Here is a 22,417-nt window from a genome sequence, read left to right on the forward strand (position 1 = left end):
AGTGCAAGAAAGACTGGCATGAAGATATGAAAAAAAGCAAACAAAGCCGGTAGTTTGCAATCACTGCAATAAAACTGGTGCTGTACTGACTGCTTACCAGATGATTTTGATTGAAGGGGACTTCTGTGTTGAATGTGATCCTTAAGTGCCACTATCAAAGCTCTCTTGCTTTAAGATGGATGAGTAGATGTGCTATAAGATTATAATGTGAAGCTGTAAGAACGCATTTTGTTGGGCCGCAAATATGTATGTTTCGTTATTGCATTAAACCATAAAAATGGTTGTTTCGTTTTAAAAATGCAAATAGCGGTTCATTTTATCCCAAATGTTGACTAAACAGGGGGTAAACAGGTAAAGTCATGAAGTGTTTACAAGTTAATCAAAAAATATAGCCTAGTACACTTTAAATAATCAGCGAGGGAAAGTGAACTAGCCTATACACCGGACTGCAGATTATGGCAGTTTTCGCCGAGATCTATGAGGTACACAAGCAAAATTCCGGTGTACAAGGAAGTAGCTGGTGTTGTGCACTGCGACTTAGGGGCCAAACCTATTCGATGTGTTTGGTAGGCAAGATACGGCATTTTACAATACAAAATGGAGAAAAAATTATTGTTTCCTTTTTTGAGAGAGATCGCTTTTCTCTCGGTATACCGAGATATATATATATGCAATACCGTTTTGACAAAAAAATATCGGGGTGCTCCTGCCATACTCTGCAGTCTGGCCTATATCCATGGTGTTTTAAGAAGGGGTTATTTCGACCTAAAATATAGTTCAAATTAAATTAAAGTTATTTTTCAAATTTGATATCGCCCATTGATTTCAAATGTTTGTTTATTATAGTTGTAACATTTTTTATAACAAACCCTGAATCTTCTTGGCTCTAAAAACTTTGAAAAGTAGTTCAATTTACCCAACCCATGACCTCTATAATATTGAAACCGGCTTCAGTATATAATAGCCATGTCTAGCTCTCTGATCTAGGCCCGTAGACTCCAACTTACAGGAAACATGACTTATAGACGTGATCCAAAAGTTGGTGGCTCGGTAGCCGAGTTGACATTTACCAGGCACTGAATGCGGCTCAGGTTCCATAACACTGGACAACAGCAAAATTATTCCTCAAATGAAAATAAACTGCCTAGACTAACTTTGGGACGCTGATTCCAAATCTGAAATCAGAATTGGTCTATCACGTCAGGTTTTCAAGATATGAAAATTCACGAAATTCGGATTTTGCATTGATTGGCACTATATTATAAGGTTCTACAGTACAAGGTATTGTGCAATTTTCTTTCCCAGCGAATTGTTGGTCATATTATGTCACAATGCATGTTATGTAAGATTAATATTGACATTATTTTGTAAATGCAATGTTCTATCTTTTCACAATTAATGCATTCTTGAATGTTCTTGGCCATGACTATAGAGGGGGGGGGGGGGTAAAATCGAAGACTCTGTGTGTTTTTGCACTGATGTTGATTCATTCATGTATGAGCTTGGCCACCAACACATTAGCACTGAGTGGAGACTGTTCATTGATTCTAGCAAAGCTAGTTTGAAAGCTGTCCTACTGCACAATGGGAATGAAAAGCCTTCTGTCCCTATTGCTCATGCTGTCGATTTGAAGGAGACGTACGAGTCTATGGAAACCATCCTACGGGTCATTAACTACCGGGCTTATAACTGGAACATATGTGGAGACCTTAAAGTTGTGTCACTTTTGCTCGGATTGCAGTTGGGTTACACCAAGCATATGTGCTTTCTCTGTTTGTGGGACAGTCGAGACGATGCAAACCACTATGACACAACTGAATGGCCAATGAGAACGGACTACATTGTTGGAAGATATAATGTTAAGTGCCAACCCCTAATTGATCCGAGCAAAGTGTACTTGCCACCACTTCACATTAAACTGGGCCTGATCAAACAATTTGTGAAGGCAATGGATTTCAATGGAGATGGATTCCTGCATATAAAAGAAAAATTTGGTGCAATACTAAGTGATGCTAAACTGAGAGCTGGAATATTTGTTGGCCCCCAAATACGTGATTTGATCCGTGACCCAGTATTTCCATTCAAGCTTAATTCAATTGAATTAAAAGCCTGGAATGCATTTGTACAGATTGTACAAAATTTTCTTGGGAAGTACAGGGCAGAAAATTACTCGGAACTAGTGGACAATTTGCTGGAATCATACCGCGAAATGGGCTGCAGAATGTCGGTTAAACTGCACTTTCTTCATTCACACTTGGAATTTTTCCCGCCAAACCTGGGTGATGTGAGCGACGAGCATGGGGAAAGATTTCACCAAGACATCTCTGTGATGGAATCGCGGTATAGAGGTCGATTTAACCCAAACATGATGGGGGACTACTGCTGGTTTCTTCAGCGTGAAACTGACACTGAACATACTCGAAAGAGCAAGTGTATAAAGCACTTTTGAGGGAATATAATGTTATTTTTGTCTGATTTAATTATCCTGGGTTGTGTTAAATTGTGCAGTATGATAATGCTGTTATTTTCAATAGAAATTACTGGGTTGATTACATGTAATGTTTTGTTCCGCTCAGCCAAAATTAGCCAAAATCACAGTTATGGGTTGTCGTGAGCATATATCATATCTCAAAAACGTGACGTGTTAGAAAAAATCTAAGACCAGATTTGGATTCAGCATTGCAAAATTAGTCTAGGTAAACTTGAAATGAGCGAGGAATAAAAAATAAGTTGTAAATTGTTGTCCAGTGTAATCGACACCCAGTGGCGCCATACCGTTGTAATGCCCTAGGGCAGGGCTACTCAACTATTCTTAGCAAAGGTCCAGTTACAAAAGTTCAAAATTTGCTTAGGTCCGTTATAACTTTCATGAAATAACTTACAGTCATACAAATGTATTAAAATACGGTATATAATATAATAATTCTCTGGATGGGTATTAATTTACCACTTACATACTCGCTGATTAATTGAATAAGCAGGAATAACAAAACTTATGATGAACGATTTCAATTGCGTAAATACTGAGACAGATAAAGTCCGGATTCAACACTGAAAAGGTCCGCATTCGGACCGCGGTCCGCCAGTTGAGTAGCCCTGCCCTAGGGCAAGAGGTGACATTTAAGACGTTGACACATGCTCCTGTCCAGTGGACCTGGTGGGCAGTTGTAAACTCGGGAAATACTATAAAAAAATCAAAAACATATTCCTGTCATCCCATCTCGATCCAGGCCTCGCTTGATAGCAACAGGACAACACGTTATTTGCCAAAAAAGTCATTGTGTTTTTTTTATGCACAGTTCGATTTTCGAACAAGTCGTTGTTAAGAAAAGGATGCACACAGACGTGTTTTTGAGACGTCTCTCCGCGTCAACGGATGCCTGTGCTTCGGCACATGTTATTTGCCAATGTTATTCGAATAGCATAATAGCAAAAAATACAACTTTTTGAAATCAGGTTCATCTCTGCAACTTTGCTTGTACTTTTTAAAAATTAATGTATTTTCAGCGTTTGCACGTAGTACTACCCAACCTTTAACAAGGTCGCGTTACGAACGGCTTAATGAATTAGTGACTTGTTTCGATGCTGACCAGGATTTTGCATTTCTGGTCCAACAGTGAAGAGTAGTTCATATACTTTGCGTAAATAATAATTTCATGCTGGTAAATCATGCCACTCCACAGATTCAGTACTTTGCGAGAAGCTGAAGAGTTTTTCACCTTCTATCAACGTGAAACAGTTACCGCTTGGAGAGTGTACTGTGTTGATAAGCGATTGGCGAAAACTGGTACGTGCTGTATACCTGTATTTTAATTAGGCCTGCATGTTTTTGCTAGTACCGGTAAATTTTGCGGCATTGTACCATATTCGTGTATTGGATATCGTATTGTTTATATTGACTGGCCGATCTGCCTGTGCATTGGCGAGCGATAAAGATAGTGCTATCCGTTTCTTCACAATAGAAGTTAAAACAAAGATATGGTAGACCTAACACTACACACAGACCCGGCAGACTGGAAAGTACTGCAGTTTTCAACCAGAAATCGAGGGTGCCTAGACGCAAATTTTGGCGTTAAACGAAATCTCAATTCTTTATTTAGGTCTAGTGCAGAAGTTCTCAACCACATGATGCGTTTGTATGCTAGACCCCAGCTACTGATTGTGGTGTTATCTGGTTGTGCACTTCTGCGTTAGACCCCTTCATTTACTGTAAATTGGCGTTCAAACAGCCAACTTTTTTAGTTTGTTTAGTTTTAACATCGGTATTGAGATAGAAACTTAGCATGCATGCTGATGAATTCATCTCACACAATCAACGAACGGGAAATATAAGGCCAAAACTTGACAGCCAAAAATGTGCAAGTTGTTGTATTCATGCTTATAGGTGCTATAACGATGAAAGGTAGCCACGGTGTTGGTATGCCTATAGTTTAACTGAAGGTGTGTATGATCAACACAATCCATATCGCGCATGCAGAGTTTGGCCATTTTCAGCAAGATCTTGCTGAAACAACCTACAATGACAAGTGGGGTGTAGCAAACAAGGTCGAACTCATTGAAAGTGCGAAATTGCAGAGTAAATCTTTAAACTAATTGAAAATTGAATGTGCAAAAACGTTTTGTCCAAAGTGCAAAATTACACGCCTACAGTGTGCTAATGAAGCTAACGAAAAACAGTATTAAGTGAGCCCATGCCCAAACTCTACAGTGCAGCCAGCCATGAGCTCATGCCATGCTGTAAAAATAGAGGAACAATTCAACGCCACAATATTGTGCTGACTGTTCTACCAGCCATGGTTTAAAACTAATTAAGATCAAGTATTTTTACCTTGAAATACTGTTCCGGTAAAATCTAACTGGCAGCCCACACAGCCCCAATGGAAGCTTGTCTCGTGCACAGTTTTTCGCCAAGTCACTGTTAATTTGTGCAATTTATGTATTGTTTGAATGGCAAAAAATAATTTCTCTCTCTGTACACTGTCTGGTCAATGATCACACCAAACTTTATCCTATTCACCTGGATTTAGAATACCAATTTCAAAAAAGTTTGTTTATGCAAACCTACGCTGGTATAATTATACAGTTTTTCAAAAGGAAAAAAGACTTGATTCTTCAATGATGTTGTCATGCCCAAAATTATGTCTTGACTGATTTTTTTAATTACAGTCTAAGATAGTTTTTTTATTTTATTTTTACTAGTTAACTAAGTTAACAATACAGTCGAAATCGGTTAATCGCATATCGGTTAAAGGCATAAATCGCTTTATAGCATAGCATTGCATAATCCCAAACCATTCCCATTCACTTGTGAAGAAAATTCAACGGTTAATCGCATAAATCGGTTAATCGAATAGGAATTCTTGATTGATTTGTAGACTTGTATCACTTAACCGCATATTTCATTTGATGAAGTGTTAAGTTGCTTAAGATTATCCTCACCAATAAACAAAAATCATCGCAAGATCTCCCATAACCCGCAGCGATTAAATACACGACAAGACACTGAAGACAGCAGTTGTGAATTAAAGACAGCTGTGATTAAATTCACCGCAAGGCTGAAGGCTATAGAGACAGTAGCACGTAAATGATTTGAACAATAAAGTAAAACTTCACGAAAAAAGGCCTTCTCTAAAGTGATTATGAACCACAAAACTACGTTTTATTTAAGGATTGTTACGGATGGTTACATCACAATAGAACAACAAGACTAATTTTTATTTAAGGATTGTTACGTCGCAAAGCGCAACCGCAACCTTCCGTTTTTGTTTAGTGTTTTTTTTTGTGTCGAAATCGAAAAGAAGGAAGCTCACTTGTTGCGTCATAATGCATTGTGTCATTCCAAAAATCGGCGGAGGAGCAAGAATGCGTGCGCCGGTGTTTAAAAGAGAATAGTGGAGAAAATGTAGGTAAAAAACGCATACATCGGTTAATCGCATAAAAAAGCTTGGCAAATTGACTATGCGATTAACCGATTTCGACTTACTTGTCAACAAATTCTTCTACCAAAGGCACCTTTAGCTGTATATAGTGTATAAAATATCAAGTACAGCATTCATTTCAACTGTAGCCGTTCACCCATATTGGAACATGGGGTACAAGCTAAACTACCAAACTCCTCAGACCTAAGTCATTTCTTAACTAACAAATTGATAACCAATAATTGACCACTTTAAACTGTACCAGTCAAATGAAAATAACTCTCATTTTAGTCTAGATTCTGGTTTCCAGTAATTTCACATTTCTTGTAAGTGGAGGCCAGTGATGTTTCAATTATCACTTCAGTTGCCATGTCTTAAGCTTTATGTCGAGCACAACATAAAAGGGTTTTATTATAAAATGTTGAATCTGCAATATATGTAGGCACTATAAGAGAACTCCAGAATAATAAAATCCGAGTCCAGTGGTCTCTCACGGTTGGAAAAGGTGTTTCTGTGGAATTTGATGGCATACCGTTTGTGTTTGTTGGAGCAAAGAGATGGATGTGTCATATGGGAAAAGATGTTGACATCAGAAAGAAAGAAAAGTTGAGGGCACTTTCACAGCAGCGTAGAGTAAGTGGCTATTTTTATCATAAGACTGACCTAATAATATGCATGGAATGGGTATAAATTTGGCGTTTAATGTAGTACATAACGTTACATTCTTTTCAAGCTGGTAAAGATTTTTAATCGGTGGTTACTAGGGATGGGTCGATACAAACCCGAATAGATTTGCCGAATATCGTCTTTGTGGAAGATTTGGGCGAACACGAATACTAACAATACAATACGATACAATATTACTGATAAATTTACTTACTTCAGTAAAAAACAATGATTTAGTTCCCTGATGAAGCTGAAATAGCGTTAGCCGTATTTGCAATAAACGTCATTTTACTAACAATTTTTTTGTTTAAATCGTTTTTTAAACATTATTTATTAAAACAAAGTGATTTTTTTATCGTTTACGTCATGTTACAATCAAGACTTGACAACTTTTGGATGAGATTTTATTGTTTGGTTCTTATCCGAATAAATTTGGGATTCGTTCGTGTCGACCTGCATTGTATTCAGGTTCGCACGAACCCGAATAATCTTCCCTAGTGGTTACTACATAACTACTGGCTGAAAGATCAACTACGATAATTTTTTACAATTATTTTTTAAGCTTGTTGATGCTTCATTCCGACCAAGACAAAAGTGGCAAAGTAGTAAAAAGATAGATTGCCCGGCAATGGCTTACTTAACACATATCATCAAATTTCCTGGATATGAGGTGCGAAACTACTGTATATTTTTGTGTATATTTTTATGTATGTGAAATTGTAAGTATGCATTTATGTTATTCTAAGGGTGGGGAAAGTACAGCCTTCAGGTTTCATGCGGAATTTTCTATGAGTTTGTGCAGCTCTTTAATCATTTTTTGCTTCTTTTCACAACCAAGCTTAAATATTTTGTTTAAACATACTTGTTAAGTTGTGGCATAACTGATTGCGAGGTAACTGAGATTTGGCTGTCGATTTAGAATAGCGTCTTCACACCTGTGCTAAGCTATGCTGGTTGTAGTGGTAGTTGCTTAGCTTTTTGTTTTAAAAAGTTGAAGTAATGATTGTTCCTGTCATCCTGTGCCTCTAAAAAATTATACAGTATTGTAATCTCCCGGTTAAGTACGTAATTTGCCTGTTGTCAGGAAAGGGTGACTCTATAATCTTTTTCTGACCACTTGATATGTTTTGATGTTCATAAATAGTAAAATTTATTGCAGTTATCCTGGATGTAAATGTGAAGGGGTTGTGTTTAAGCTGGAGTTTGCTCTACTAATATTTGTCTTATTTAAATTGTTTAGCACAAAATATAGCTTGTAAAAATATCTTTTTACGAAGAAATCACATTCCTACAACGAAGTAAATTAAATTTTTTAAAGCTTACTATACTAGCTTTGTCACTGTTTAGTTAATGATGGACGACATGGATAAGATAAGAGCGAAAAGGCAAGTTGCAGTCACTCTTCGACACGACATCTTGTCAGAAAAAGAGATGCAGATACAACACCAGTACATTATCAAAGTACCAGAATGCAACTCTCATGTCGGCCATATGACAAGAGAAGTTGTAAGTTACACTTGCGCTCGAATGCAATGATGTTACTTTTAAAAAGCTTTTTATTATTTACTTGGTGGCTGAATAATGACACGTCTGTACATGCAGTTAATATATGCTTAGCGTTACACTGAAGTGTACAAGTATGTTGTCACATTTGAAATGTTATTTAATGCTATTGTTGAATATTGCTATTATATTTAATGCTGTGTTATTGAACTTGAAATTTAATAGGTAGTTTTTGCATCTATAGTGCAATAGCTTTAAAACATTAATCAGCATTTTTCCGTGTCAAATACTCTAGTCTCTATTTATGACTTCCCTTTTTCAAGGATATCAGTCCGCGTTCATCATTGAAGTACGAGATAGCACATGCCGGAAGTTATTCAAGTGACAGGTTGTCAAAGGGAGATGAATCGGATTCACAACTTGATAGGTTTGCCGAATTTTTACATGTGTAATTGTTACGAAAGTTTTATCATTCGATTTTGCTAGGCTTATTTTCGCAACTGCAACACTGCTTACTTTAAGTAAACTGTAGCGCTGTCTCGTTAACTATCACAGAATGAGTTTTGCTAAAGCCACATTTACTTTTGAATTGTTTCAAAAAGCAACTACAGTTCTCATAACGATGCAAGCGCAGCATTTATATTGAGCATATATTCTAGGCGACTGTTTGCTAAGACTGTTAATTGCTAAAACGTTGCAAACAAACAAGAAAGAACAACAATGATGAGGAACATATGACGTAACAAAGTTCCACACGTTACATCACTTGAACTTTCTGTTAGACATGAAAATATTGTATCTCATTACTAAACTACTAGTTTTCTTGGATATTAAGTGTTATACATTTGTATAAGCACTACTTCAAAACTCTGTCGATTAGTTAACACCTGATTTTGCATTGATTTTACTACTACATATTTACCTTTTTATTTTGCCAGTGGTGATCAAAAGATTCTGGTTGAAGTACTGAATGGACCAAAACGACCAAGGAAACGAACTTTAAAGCAGATTGTTGTAAAACCGAAGAAAAGAAGGCATATACAAAGATTGTCTACTTACCGGTACCGTTGCGTGACGAAATGGAAGGCCATACAAGACGACGTCTATAGAATTGACAACGAAGATGTGCTTATTGACTTTGAAGAAAGCCTTAATAAATTGCACGAAAACTTGTTAAAAAAGGAAATCGAAGCTCACTGTTCAAATCCCGTCACAGTAGAAGTGCAACAGACCATGGCAGATGAGGAATCGGGCTTGCTTTCTGCCAATGCAATGTTTATAACATAATAAATGCAAAACAATCTTTCTTCAAACATGCTTTAACTGAATCTAACAGCTATACATTTCCCAACGCGTCTCGCATCCTGTCTATAGTTTCAAGAGACAATTTCGCAATTAGTTTAATAAAGTATGAAAGTAAAACAATTTTTATCAAGATGCGAGAAAAAATGTTGCATCCTATCATGTCTAAGCACATCGCTTTTGTATTCAGCTCGATTGCGTGATGTATCGTTAGATTTTGAATTTCTCACCCAAGATACTCCGCGATAGGTGGGGGACCGAGTAACTCATAAATTTACCTACGCTGGCTAACCTTCCAAACACCAGGTGTATAGGTATTCAGGCAATTAAATTTGCTAATTCTGGCATTTTTTGAGAATTCCGATAAAAGTATTGAAACAAAGTTGGAAAGCAAAGTTTTGGCAACCCATTCTCCAGGTCTGTTATTATTATATCGTTAGGTTAGATTACAGGTGGGTTAGATTAGTCATGTCCAAATGCAAAGCCATGTAGCTTTTTATTTACCGTAAGAGCAAACTTGGATAAACCCAAACTCACAAGTTCAGTAATTACTAATTAGTACACTGACAGATGCTAATACATGTTTCACGTCCATCCCCACCAAAGTGGTTGAAAAAAGATTTTGGAAGGAATTAATTCAAAATGAGATTTGAAATTTTCTGCGTTCAAACTGGTTGTGGACCAGAGCAATGAAATGGATCTCGTAATTGTATCTCTACCATCTATCAAAAAAACATTTGCTTATATAAGTTTCCTCACTTTCAAGAAACTTAGTAGCATCCCAGTTAAATGTGCTTAAGTTCAAACTCTTCTTTACCGGCGCCGTTTTAGCGATATACAGCTTTTTGCTTGTTGGTTTCAGATGTTTATTTACGGATATCACTGATTACAAGCAAGCAAGGTCCTTAATGTAGCGTCACTGATCAGTGAGAATCGAATTTTTGATTGCTTAACTACGCTTGGTGTAATCACAAATAATAATAGTAAGAATAAATAGCATGACAAAGAATTAAAAGCAAGAATTTGTACTTAATTTAACAATGTTGTGATTACATTGGTCAATATTTTTATAATGATTGCTAAAAACCTAAGCTAGATTTACCATATGTTCATCGCCAAAAAAGGGGACAATTTCTTCAGTAAGTACAATGCAAATAAAGTTTTACGTTTAAAGAATTTATCACATGTTTTTGGATAATTATACGCATATGCACAGGTAATGCATTCAGCTTCAAAATCATTACTTCCTTTTTTGAAACAAGGATACTTCTGCCGCAATTCATCAGAAAACACAGTGTTCCTCTTTGGCATTATTGCTTGGCTTTATTTAGATTTTATGTTTGTCTAAATTAAAACAATGATAATAAAAATGATTAGACCTCATGCTGTCGCTGAAAAGTCATTTGACGTGACTTAGGCTTCATGCCGAAAAGTCACATAAACATATAATTAATTGTGTTGAAAATATAAGCAAGACAGCACAAAATGCAAAAAAGGAGGACATTTGGGCAGTTTTCAGTGTCCTCGGAGGACAATTCATTATTCTATAGAAAAGAGGACAAACCCTCCTGAAAGAGGACATATGGTAGCCCTACATAAGCCTACTACAAAATTCCTTTTATAAAGGTTTGTAAGAAAGTAGGCGGGGAAAGTAGTTATTTCTTTACCAAATTCTAAGAAAAATGTTATACTTTAAATTTGTTATGTGGTTTTGGTGAACTGCTTTCATATATCATGGAAAACATTGCAAAAAAATAAAAGAAAAAGCTAATATAGTCAACTACAGATTTAAGAACACAATATTTCATATAATCTGAACAAACAAGTTGCTGACCAGTTACGTGACGCCGGGAGGCGAGAGGAAATAACTCGTCATGGTTGATTGACTTTTATGGTGTTGGAGGAAAACGCCTTTGGGTGAGTTGCTGCTGGCAGAACTGGTTAGAGTTAGGAGGCTGCAGGTTAGAGCTGTGTGAGATTTGGAAACAATTTAATGCGTATAGGTCTAGTTCCGGTCCTTGGTTTAGATATTGTTGAATTTAAGTACTTTGTTTCGTCATTCGCCCAATGTCGTATGTAGGCTTAGGGCCAGTTTTATGCAATTTTAAGCTAAAAATTTGGGATCTCTTATACCGGTAGTTTTGCGCTCCGATTTGAAGGTCTGAATGGTAAGGCCTAGCCCTTTACTATTGCACTCCCGAATCAGGAACGAATATTGATTAATTATTACAATTTATAATAGGCCTAAATATAGAAAAACTGGTTGTTTGAGTGTCAATTTATATTAAATATACAAAGAACTAATGCTAAAGTGCATGCCATCACGCTAAAATTTACATCTTTGCACGCACTCTTATCGAAAACTGCCGATTTTTCTAGCCAGTAGAGTATGGCAATTTTCAGCAAGATCTTGGAGGCACCAAACGACCTAATTTGACAATTTCAGGTTGCCAAAAATGTTTGGATGCACTTAAAGTATGCTCACAGTCGTAGGTGCGCAACTACATAATAATAGATACACAGTTTTACTAATCTCATCTCTTAACTTCTTAAAGACTAGGGTAAGCTAGCTTATATGCAAAAGTACCAGTAAGCGAAATTTTGCCAAAAATCGTCATTCAAATTTTTAGTTTTGTATATTTTAAAATGAAATTTCGTGTGCAACATTTTAAAGCCCTTCTCTGTTAATATTCCAATTTTCAAGTTTCTACCTACATATTATCCTTCTTTCTCATCAAGACAAACACATCTTACTCAAAAAAAGCTAAATTTCTTACTGAGGCAAGAAATTGGTCCCTGTACAAATCTTTTAATTTTTCGCGAATAATAGGAGCTAGAGAGAGGTTTTTTCATGCACTTGCGCAACATTTCCTCCTCTAACTCTCTTTAAATTTTTGTGGACTTCTTTCATCTTTAAGTTTGTTTTTTCATCACTTTTTCTACATTGGTCCTACTTAGGTGAGATAGCCAATATGCGAAGATATTTTCACAGTACTGTAAAATCCTTTGAGTCACACGTGGTGGGTAGAATGCGATGATTGCGATCGCTGGTATCACGTTATATGCACTAACTGGGATCCAAATCTCACCTAACATGAAGTCAAAAAGCTCACTTACCTCTGTCATAATTGTGAGCGAACGCATATCTGAATGCTACTTTTCCGATGGAAATTTGAATTTTTGCGCTAGTTACCTTTCTTTCTGTTGTTATTTTCAAGTTGTTTGCTTTTTGTATTGTAAATGCTTTCAAGCGTGATATTTAACCCATCCGTTGCGAATGATTTTGTTGAGTTCTTGAAGAAACAAAACAGAAAAGACACAAAGTTTATTGTCTGAAAATTTGACGAAGTGTATCAAGAAAGGCAAATATGCATTATAGAAAATAATTGCAATTTGAAGCCAAAAAGTAGAGTTAGATTCATTCTTTACTCCTCCTTAATTCTTTTTAAATTAATCTTAGACAGCGTGATTATTTGCTACTTATAAAGGGATATGATAACACTGCGCGAGTGAAATTGATTTGAAACTATAAAAGATAGAGCCGTATGATAAGGTTTTAAAAGCGGAAATGTGTCGACTGTTTCATTTTATATAAATTGAATGCCTCTGATTGCACGTCAATATTGAACATTGATGGACGGTTGTGGATTTGGATTTTCTTTTAACTAAAGTTTCTGATGTTCTTTAGCAGTAAATAAAATGATTTGCTACTTTTGATTTCTCCGATGCTTTGGTTTTTGGCTTGTTTTCTTTTAACCTGGTCTTAATATTTTGGTGTATGCGGTATACGGTATGGGCCTATATGTATGATGGTTAGAAAAATATTTATTGTATCATGTTAGAGCTCTAACAAGCTCTATCATGCTCTAACAAGAATAGCACCTTACCTTTTGCTCCCTACAGTCAATGGTTAAAATTAACAATATAATTAGAAGGCGCCTTTGCTTAGAATCAGCAAACAATAATTACAAAAGAATAAAGATTATGGTTTTTATTCGAGGCGTATATAACGTACTATACGTTGTTTATTTTCGAAAAAATGCCTTTTTTATTGCAAAAGTTTGGCAGGAATGAAAAGAGCGTACTTCTTCTGAAAGTATAAGTTTTCGCATTTTATAAATTGTTTTAAAAAAAAATCCTAAAAAACCATGGACTTCTAAACAACTTATACATGATACTGTTGCAGCTGAAGCCCCAGCTGTGCAATTACAAATTTACCAACAGAATTATTAATTTAGTTGCCAGTTGATATATTTTTCTAAAAAGCGGCTTAGTATTTCTTTTTCCTTGAGATTAAATGATAAAATGTTTTGTCAAGTAACTGTAGATTTATTGTAGATTATAAGCTATACATGTGTATATGATTGTATTCAACCTTTCAGTTTTTGTCATGAGGGCTATGCTAGGACCCAGAGCTGGGTCTAATAATATTCGAGGAAAATCTTTAAAAGTATATATAATTATGCTATATACATGGTATAACAACGTTCGATGACAACTTTAAAAAATACATCATAAAAACGAAACCTGAGAAAATGAGGTTAGAGCCAGTAAAAAGCAATCAAATTTTTTACTGGCTGGTGTTTCCAACGACAAAATAATAATGGTTTTTGAAGTTGACCATTTACTTCTGAGAGAAAGTTTGATGGTAGTTCTGTTTGTAGCATTATAGCTGGTTTAAAGTTTGAAATTTGATGAATGCAATTGGGAAGTACAATGGTTTGTTACATATACTTCTTTTAATTGATATATCAAAATTGTTAGTCAGCAATTAGATAGCATTTCTACGTCTCTATTGCATTTTAGTTACCAACCACTTACAAGGAGACTTTGCAACTTTTTTATCTTCTGTATTGTTTTATTCATTAACTGCAATTAAATAAAATAGTTAAATAAATTTTCTACTTTACAGCCATCATCGGTGTTTCTTGAGATTAATAGGAGATAGACAAATTGTAGTGAAAAATGAGTTTTGTCAGATCAAGCAAGTATCGCCATGTATTTGGGACTGCGAGTAAAAACACCTACAACGGCATCAAAGTCACGAGGAGCAGCGCCGAGAGCACGTTTTGTGCCGTAAACCCGAAGTTCGTGGCGATTGTGGTGCAAGGAGCAGGAGGAGGACCATTCCTAGTTCTTCCCCTTGATAAAGTTAGTCGAAAATTGTCACATATATATGGTTAATTCCGTGATAATGTTGCAAAGTAGCAAAAATTGAATCAACAAAATATAAAAATAAATTTATGTTTATGTTAGAGTATACGCCTATGCCTTTCTGAAAAAGACACTCTGAATTATTATACTTTTTGTATTTTATATATAAAAGCATTTGTGTATCTGGTATGAAGTCTTCATATAAAAATGTAAATTTCACCTCTTCTTATAACATAATTTGTTTTCTAGTGCTTAGTACATAGGACAATTATTACTCTTTTTGCACATATTATGAAAGTAAGTGTTTGCAAAAAAACATCCGCCAAGTTCTACTCACCTTTCCCTGCATACAAATTTAAGGTTAAAAAAAGACAAAAGCATTTGTCCCGTCAGTCACAAAAATAGCACATATAGTTTGATAAAAAATGCATTACTGATGTTATTGTTTTTCTTTCCACATAGCTATCTTCTACATTAAGCAGGACATTCTCACAACTAAAAGCTTTTGGCATATATATCTTAACTTTAAATTTGTAGATGAATTAAAACTGTCCCGTCAGTCACGTGACCGACGGGACAATTTTTGGTCTGAACAAACATGATTAAATTTACCAGATTTACTTTTCTGTGTTTGGACAAAACCATTTGTTAATTTGCACCAAATCCCAAAAGTGAACAAAATGTGGCACCCAAATGATATTGAAATTGAAAGAATCCCCAATACCAAGGAAGCACACTTTTTTGAATCAATTAAGCCATACAAAATTAGGTATGCTGTGCATTCGCTTGTGAATAATGAACAAATGGACTGTTTTTTGTTTGGGTTTTATTTATGTTTACTAGTTCAGATGCATTTCTTCAAAAGTTCTTCAGATTAAAAAACTAATTAAATTTTATTTAGTTTCAGTTGTTAAATTGAGTAGATGATTTTATTTAATACTTGATCCAAAAACTGTGAGTGTCCTTTTATTACTTCAGATGTTGTCCCGTCGGTCACATACAAAATGTCCCGTCTGTCACGTACACAATACACTATAATCTTGTACTTAGTAATTGCAGCCAAAGTTCGAAATTAGTTTAAAGCACAGTTCGGGTCAACAATGAAATCTACAAGGAAACACCTTGATTTATCAAATAATGAGATAGAAATTTGTCATCAGTTACACTGTCCCAAAAACGCATGTTAATTTCTGTCCCGTCAGTCACGCTAACAAAATGTGGTTTTCAAAACTTTTACTATATTATTTTACAAAAATTTATGATGCCATTTCATAACATGCAACTACCATTAACTGAAAACACATTTTCTTTTTTCCAACCTTATATAAAACTAATAATAATGCATTTATAATTTTAAAAGTTCTATCTTTTGTCCAGTCAGTCACGCTGGAATTGACCATATATAACATTCCCAGTAGTATATCGATAAATTATGTTGTTCGTGAGCTGCAAATATTTTTCTGTAATTTCTGAGCAAAACTATCTAAGTCTACTTTGATGTTAGACTGGCAGGATACCAACGGACCAACCTTTTGTCAACGGTCATACACAGCAAGTTATTGAGTTGGCTTGGTCCCCTTTTAATGACAATTTGTTGGCCAGTACTTCAGAGGATGGTACGATCTTGGTAAGATTTTGGCTTCAGTTTTTTTGTATTCTTGCTCTAACATTAAAGGTTTTATATACTTAATATTTATATATATGCACAGTTAATTCTCAAGGCTCGATCGGACCACCCACCTAATTAGACAATTATTAACCAGTCTCGAATTTAAATCCATTTTCTGTACAACTTACTCATTTAAGTGGACTACCCATCACTTTCTGGTCACAGATTCTGATATACTGTTGGTTATGTTTAAAGCCTATGCCCACGACTCAACTGTAGGTGTACATATTTCGTAATTGGTGTAATAACATTTCAAAAATACGTTTTTTAAGACTGTAAACTATTTTGTACATATAACTCATTTTCGTTTCTGTTAATATATAATAATAAAAAAACAGACATTTGTGGCGCAGCCTGTATGCTGACGTAATATGAACTAATTTTGTTGAACTTCTGTTCGGCACAAAAATTTAGAAAATATTCCCAGTAGCAAATATTGGAATAATTTGTGACGACACTTACAAATGGTGACATTTGTGCCAGACATTTACGCTTTAGTTATTCATCCCTTGTAATAACAAACACTTGGCCATATGGTAAGATCAGTTTCCACCTAACAGATTCAACTTTGTTGCAACACCAGATACACTACATACTGTATTGTAAAATGACTGAATGCTTTTAGCGTTTAAATAAATATGACACAAGTCAATTGCCTTGGCCCCAATCAGGTGTGATCCGACTAAAGGGATCAACTTTACATTGCAGATATCTGCAACAGCTATCATTATTTTTGTAAACTTCCCATGTGTTGTTAAAATGCAGAACTATGGGCCTTTTAACATATTGCTTGCAGGTGTGGGAAATACCCGATGAAGGTGTGAAGCAGACTTTAACTGACCCCTGGCAAAAATTGGGCGGTGCTGACGGCCACCATAAGAGGGTTTCGCTGATACAATGGCATCCAGTAGCCGATCATATTTTAGCAAGTGGAGGTACCTTACGTCTTACTACATTAGCGCAAAAAGTGTGTTTAAAAATGTGTTCAAGCATACACGATTTTTTTAACATATATATATACATTATTGGTATGTATGTAACTATTTTGTGCTACACCAAGGAGATACAACTGTTTTGCATATGTATGAAAGTAAAATTTCTTCCACTATAATTTTGAAAATCTTGCAAGGTTACGACAATAGAGTTCTTGTATGGAATGTCTTAACTGCTGAAGTAGTATTTGAAGTCACTTACGGGGACATCCCGACCTGCATGGCATGGAATTTCAACGGGTCGCTTCTTGCCACCACCTGCAAGGACAAAGCATTGAGAATTCATGACGTTCGGGCAGACACATTGAAAGCAGTAAGTGACTGTATTTGTTAGCTGCACAGTGTGTTTTTATATGTATTATACTAACTTGTTTTATGATTCATATCCCAGTTGACGTTCCTGTTGATAAGATTATCACTGAACTTTGTATTTAGCATGTTGCCTTTAAAGAATCTTAAATTTTGTTTGAATTTTCATAGTGAGAACATTTTTACTAAATATTTCTGTTTTAAATAATTAATTTTACCTGTTGCTAGTTTAATGTAGCGCAAAAGTTACAGTGAGCTTTTTTCTTAACAGGAGAAAAAGATGTTATTCAGTGGAGCAAAGGCTGCAAAATGTACCTTCGTAAAAGGTGACAAACTGTTTTGTGTGGGATTTGGTAGAATGTCGAAGAGAATGTATGCACTGTATGACTTGGTGAGTTTTCCCCTCACTTTCGTGAATTTCTAGTTTGTAAAATCAATGATTTGAAGCAAAGCCTTTATTGTAATGAATAATTAAACAATATGGACTGTGTTAACATGACTTACCTCACCTGTAAAAGACTGAATCTCTGTTTTTGTTCCTGTGTTGTTATGAGTTAGGGAGGTGTTTGTGTATAAACATCATCTAATGTGTAAAGCTGTAATCGTTACATTAGCATTCGTACTTAATGGTGATATGGAAGTTTTAATTATTAAGTTAGAGTTAAATACATGCCATTATATCTTCTATTTAATTAATTTGTACATTAGAACAACTTAGACCAGCCACTGGTTGAAGAAGAGGTAGATCAAGCTAGTGGCACCGTATACCCCTACTATGACCAGGACACCGGTGTTGTGTTCACTGTTGGAAAGGTATTCGGTGTCTTTTTTCTGTGGTTATAACTTTTTGAGTGAATTATTCAAATAAAAGTCTTGGGACGTTTTAACATCCATGTTAGTATCAATGTGAATAGTTTTCGATGTTTAATACGTGCTTGCAAAATGGGGCAGTAATTTAAGATTTTATGTCGATATCTTTTTTTAAATTTACCTTTTTACGCCAGATGCAATCTTATAAGTGTTCGGTTTTCAATCATTTCTTCATAGGTATTTTTCTGTCATAGCTTTCGACAATACCTTTGGTTAAATTTGGATGCTAAACATCAGTTTCTTTTAAGGAGAATAAATATTTTCCATGCAATAATTCTGCACTGTTTAAAACATAGATTGATTTATCAGAATATCATTAGGAATCGGAATATGGTTTATTTAATAATCATTAACCTAGATAAATATTAGCTTTAATTGGGTATAGTTTAAAGCTGGCATTTATTTATTCCAGTTTAATTAACAAACTCAACCTTAAGTCGTGTTACATCCATTTATTTTCCCATATATATGTCTCTGTTCTTATTATTCTGTTGCCCTATGCCAGGTCCCCATTCTGTATTGCTCAAGCATATAATAAAAATGTATGAGTGGAATAGCTGCGCATAGGAAGTAGTACGGTGACTTATCAGAGGCTTAGCTTACATGCGGCAAGCCTTTATTTGAGGTAACATTCAAAATGAAAATATGTGTGCTTCGCGATCTAGAGCTTTTGTGTGAAAATCTCCCTTTTCACAGCCTTAAATACTGTATAATTGTATAATTATTAATTTATTTCAATATTCCTTGCTATTCATATTTATTTATTTATTTTAAAGTTTATAACAACTTGGATTAAACAATTTATTACGGGAATATAATACATAGACAACATATATTGCTGACAGTCCTGGGACATGTATAGTGAAGTATTCAACGTTTTGTTAAAGTTCATTTGTTTTTGAAAGTTCTTCTTTACTCTGGCTCACAGAACAATGGTACATTTTCACTGAGGTTTTTGAAAATCTTTTCCAGGGGGACTCACAGATTAGATACTATGAAATAGATGATGCAGAACCGTATGTCCATTTTCTTTCATCTTACGGATCTTCCAACAGTCAAAGAGGTTTTGGATACATGCCAAAACGAGGACTGGAGTTTAAGTGTTGCGAGATAGCAAGGTATAGTTTGTCTGCTTTATAGATAGGGTACAGCTTACAGGAAACCGCCCACAAATTGAATAATACTGTTATGTGAGTTACAAGGACTCATCGCAAATTCTTCAATTGTATTTGATTAGCATGTTTCGTGTTAGCATTTATGCGTCTATTCATTGTACCGGTATCTCGTATAAACCAAAATAGTGTAGCTACACTAACCCCTCTCAGTGCCATACAGTGTTCCTTTTGCTTCCAAATAAGGGAACGTAACGAGCAGGAAACAGGAAACTCTGAGCATAATCACCACCGGCCTCACTCACGCTTTGCGCGCTCGCTTTATGTGTTATGGCAATTGTAGAAAGTTTCAACACTACAGTAGTTGTTTTGCCTCTTTTATCCTATGAACTGCGTGTGACATGCTTGTGTTTAAATGCCGTGCAATGATTCCTCGTACGTGTCGGCTTATACCGCTATCATCGGCTAAGCATTTAGCTGACAAATTTGTGTAGTTTTGCCTATGCATGTATATTGCTCTTCACTGCTTTTAACAAAAGCCTTATTAACAGATTTTACAAACTGACAGAAGATAAATGTGAACCCGTCGCCATGACAGTGCCACGTAAGGTAAAATGAATCTTTGCGTTGGGTCGAGTACCACATACTTAAATAAAAGGAAGTAACAAATCAATTTTTGCAAACTTTTCCAGTCCGAACTCTTTCAACCTGACATCTACCCTCCATGTCTCAGCGATGAACCAGCACTTACAGCTGAAGAATGGATCGCAGGGAAAAATGCCAACCCGAATACAGTGGATGCAAGGCTGTGTGGGTTTCGTCTACATTTGCATGTTCATAAAAACTGAGAATACACGATTGCCATTTGGGCGCAATTGTTATGCGAGGTAGGAGTAAGCAAGCAGATCTTGTAATATGTTATCGTTTGCAGTGTTTGACCAACAAAAAGGAAGTGCACCAGCAAAGAAGGCAGTAAAATCGGTCGCCAAAGCTCTGCCAACGAAAAAATCTAGTGCGACTGGTGGAGCATCCGCCGCGTTGAGCTTACCTGCGGTAACCGTCGTATGTTAACCAAAATCAGCTATTATATGGATAAATAAATGATCGCTTAACTGCATTCTAGTGAGAGCTTACAAACTAATTGTTATGAGTTTCTAAAACTGTTCCATTGTTCTCGGTTGATTCCCTGCAACAGGGTGTGGATTTGGATGAGCTTTGCGATGACGTGAAGAAACTCAAGGCGACCGTACGGAAACTGAATCGACGCGTGTTGACCCTGGAAAAGCAGCTTGGAGATGTGGTTGCAGTGGATATGAATGATGAGGAGGAATAGAGTCATGGTTGGAGAAAATCTAGCATGAAACTTATTCGCTCGGAGCAACCGAGGCATAATTTTTGTGTCTTCAACATAGTCCTTTATACTATCTTGCTCTACATTATTTCTTAAATTGTTTCCAGTAAAACAAATCCAGAAATCTAATCGCACGCCAATTTCCGGCTGCTTTCACTTCGCTAGAGGCTCGGAAAACTCATACACAGTTTTATGAGGATCCAATGATTGCACTTGTCTCTATTCCACCTCCAGTTAAGTGAAAGCAACAAAAAGATCCTGCAAAGAGCTTCCCATATCAGAGCGACTGTCTTGTCGAATCCAAATTACTTAACAACGTTACTACCAGTAATATCCATGTATTAATCGCCTTGCTATATATGTGTGTGCTTTTCTACAAAATTTCTTCTACTTCTCTGCCTTTCCTGACGCTGTGTTTTAACCTAGATGCGGTAGCGGATGTATTGGTCAGAACATTACCCCCTTGACCAGGTCTTCATGACTTTATCTTAAGGTTTTTCCTCATTTTACTGGTAAACGAGTTTCACATTCTGCTGTCGATTGACGCTTTCGAATGAACAGAAACAGAAAAGCAACCACCATTTTCAAACAATAATTCGGTCGCCATAACTCCAGTAGGTAAAGAATTATCATGCCAAAATGGTTTTATGTGTATCCTGCTTCAAAAGATATGCTGCTCTGAGGAGAGTTTTGGCCGAAATTGCATGTAACCGTGAAGTTACACGGTGCTTTTGTGAAATCGGTTTCTGAATGATGGTCATCGAACGCTTTCAACCTAACCATCCTGCTTTCTATTAATAATCTCATTTCGTCGTTCTTTTAACATCCTGATCGGTAGCACCAGCCCTTGCAAGAGATTTCCTGATTTAATGAACAAAATTTAGCGAAAACTTGATTAAAAAAGTTGTTTTATGCGCTTGAAAGTTGTATCATGAGAAATTTGTACAAAGAATAGAACGCCTTCTAAGCATAAAGGTTCTTTTCTTTTGCTGATCCTGTCTCTGCCTTCAATGTAACCAGCTCTAATTTTATGCTCATTTTTGTAGAGTTCTTCCAGACTGCTCCATAAGAGCGAATGTGTATTTTCTCTATAGCCATTTGTGTATGCTTGTGCACTATTATTAAAGTATTATCCAAGGCCGCAATCGTTTAATGATAGACCAAATCATGTAAAAAAACGGTGAATTCGTAATAAACAACCAACAGATTTTTCCATGTTCCTTAAACTGCGTATCAGATTTTGTCGAGTTATAGTTGGGATGTTTGTCAAAGTTGGCAAAGAGACGAAAAGGCAGATGCACATTCGCTGTTTCCTTTTGCTGCTTCTGAGAGCGCAATTAGGGTAAAATATTTCATTAGCTTCAAGATCAGGCTGTCATTAACGGGATATGTTATTACGGCACCTCCAAGGCAGTTGATTGGCAAACATTGCCGTCCATTCATATTTGATCATGGGCTCGTTTTCTCAGAACCAATTTTTACCCAAAGCCTGTCATTTTTTTGAGATGATAATCATTCCACACTTGGGTCTTGGCAATTTTTGACCTTGTTTTAAATAAATTATGCGGCAT

The 22,417-nt window shown here is 35.9% G+C and overlaps 2 protein-coding genes across 3 annotated transcripts; both read left to right on the plus strand.

The window, feature by feature from the left end:
* Positions 1–3,575: 3,575 nt before the first annotated feature.
* On the plus strand, positions 3,576–9,516 carry LOC143446928 (uncharacterized). Its single transcript, XM_076946796.1, has 6 exons — positions 3,576–3,787; positions 6,361–6,551; positions 7,147–7,254; positions 7,932–8,090; positions 8,411–8,514; positions 9,026–9,516. Exons 1-6 carry the CDS (start codon positions 3,670–3,672, stop codon positions 9,372–9,374), a joined length of 1,029 nt encoding a protein of 342 aa, XP_076802911.1. The 5' UTR covers positions 3,576–3,669; the 3' UTR covers positions 9,375–9,516.
* Positions 9,517–14,298: 4,782 nt separating this feature from the next.
* Positions 14,299–22,056, plus strand: LOC143445252 (coronin-1B-like). Of its 2 annotated transcripts, none has more exons than XM_076944201.1 (11): positions 14,299–14,540; positions 16,048–16,170; positions 17,009–17,147; positions 17,342–17,517; positions 17,785–17,904; positions 18,222–18,326; positions 19,356–19,501; positions 20,047–20,104; positions 20,188–20,305; positions 20,427–20,557; positions 20,691–22,056. In XM_076944201.1, exons 1-11 carry the CDS (start codon positions 14,355–14,357, stop codon positions 20,826–20,828), a joined length of 1,440 nt encoding a protein of 479 aa, XP_076800316.1. In that variant the 5' UTR covers positions 14,299–14,354; the 3' UTR covers positions 20,829–22,056. The 2 variants fall into 2 exon arrangements, with proteins under 2 accessions (XP_076800316.1, XP_076800317.1); XM_076944202.1 differs by having other exon boundaries at positions 20,427–20,548.
* Positions 22,057–22,417: the final 361 nt, after the last annotated feature.

This window comes from Clavelina lepadiformis, chromosome 2, assembly GCF_947623445.1.
Source record: "Clavelina lepadiformis chromosome 2, kaClaLepa1.1, whole genome shotgun sequence".
In the NCBI taxonomy this organism is placed as follows: domain Eukaryota; kingdom Metazoa; phylum Chordata; class Ascidiacea; order Aplousobranchia; family Clavelinidae; genus Clavelina; species Clavelina lepadiformis.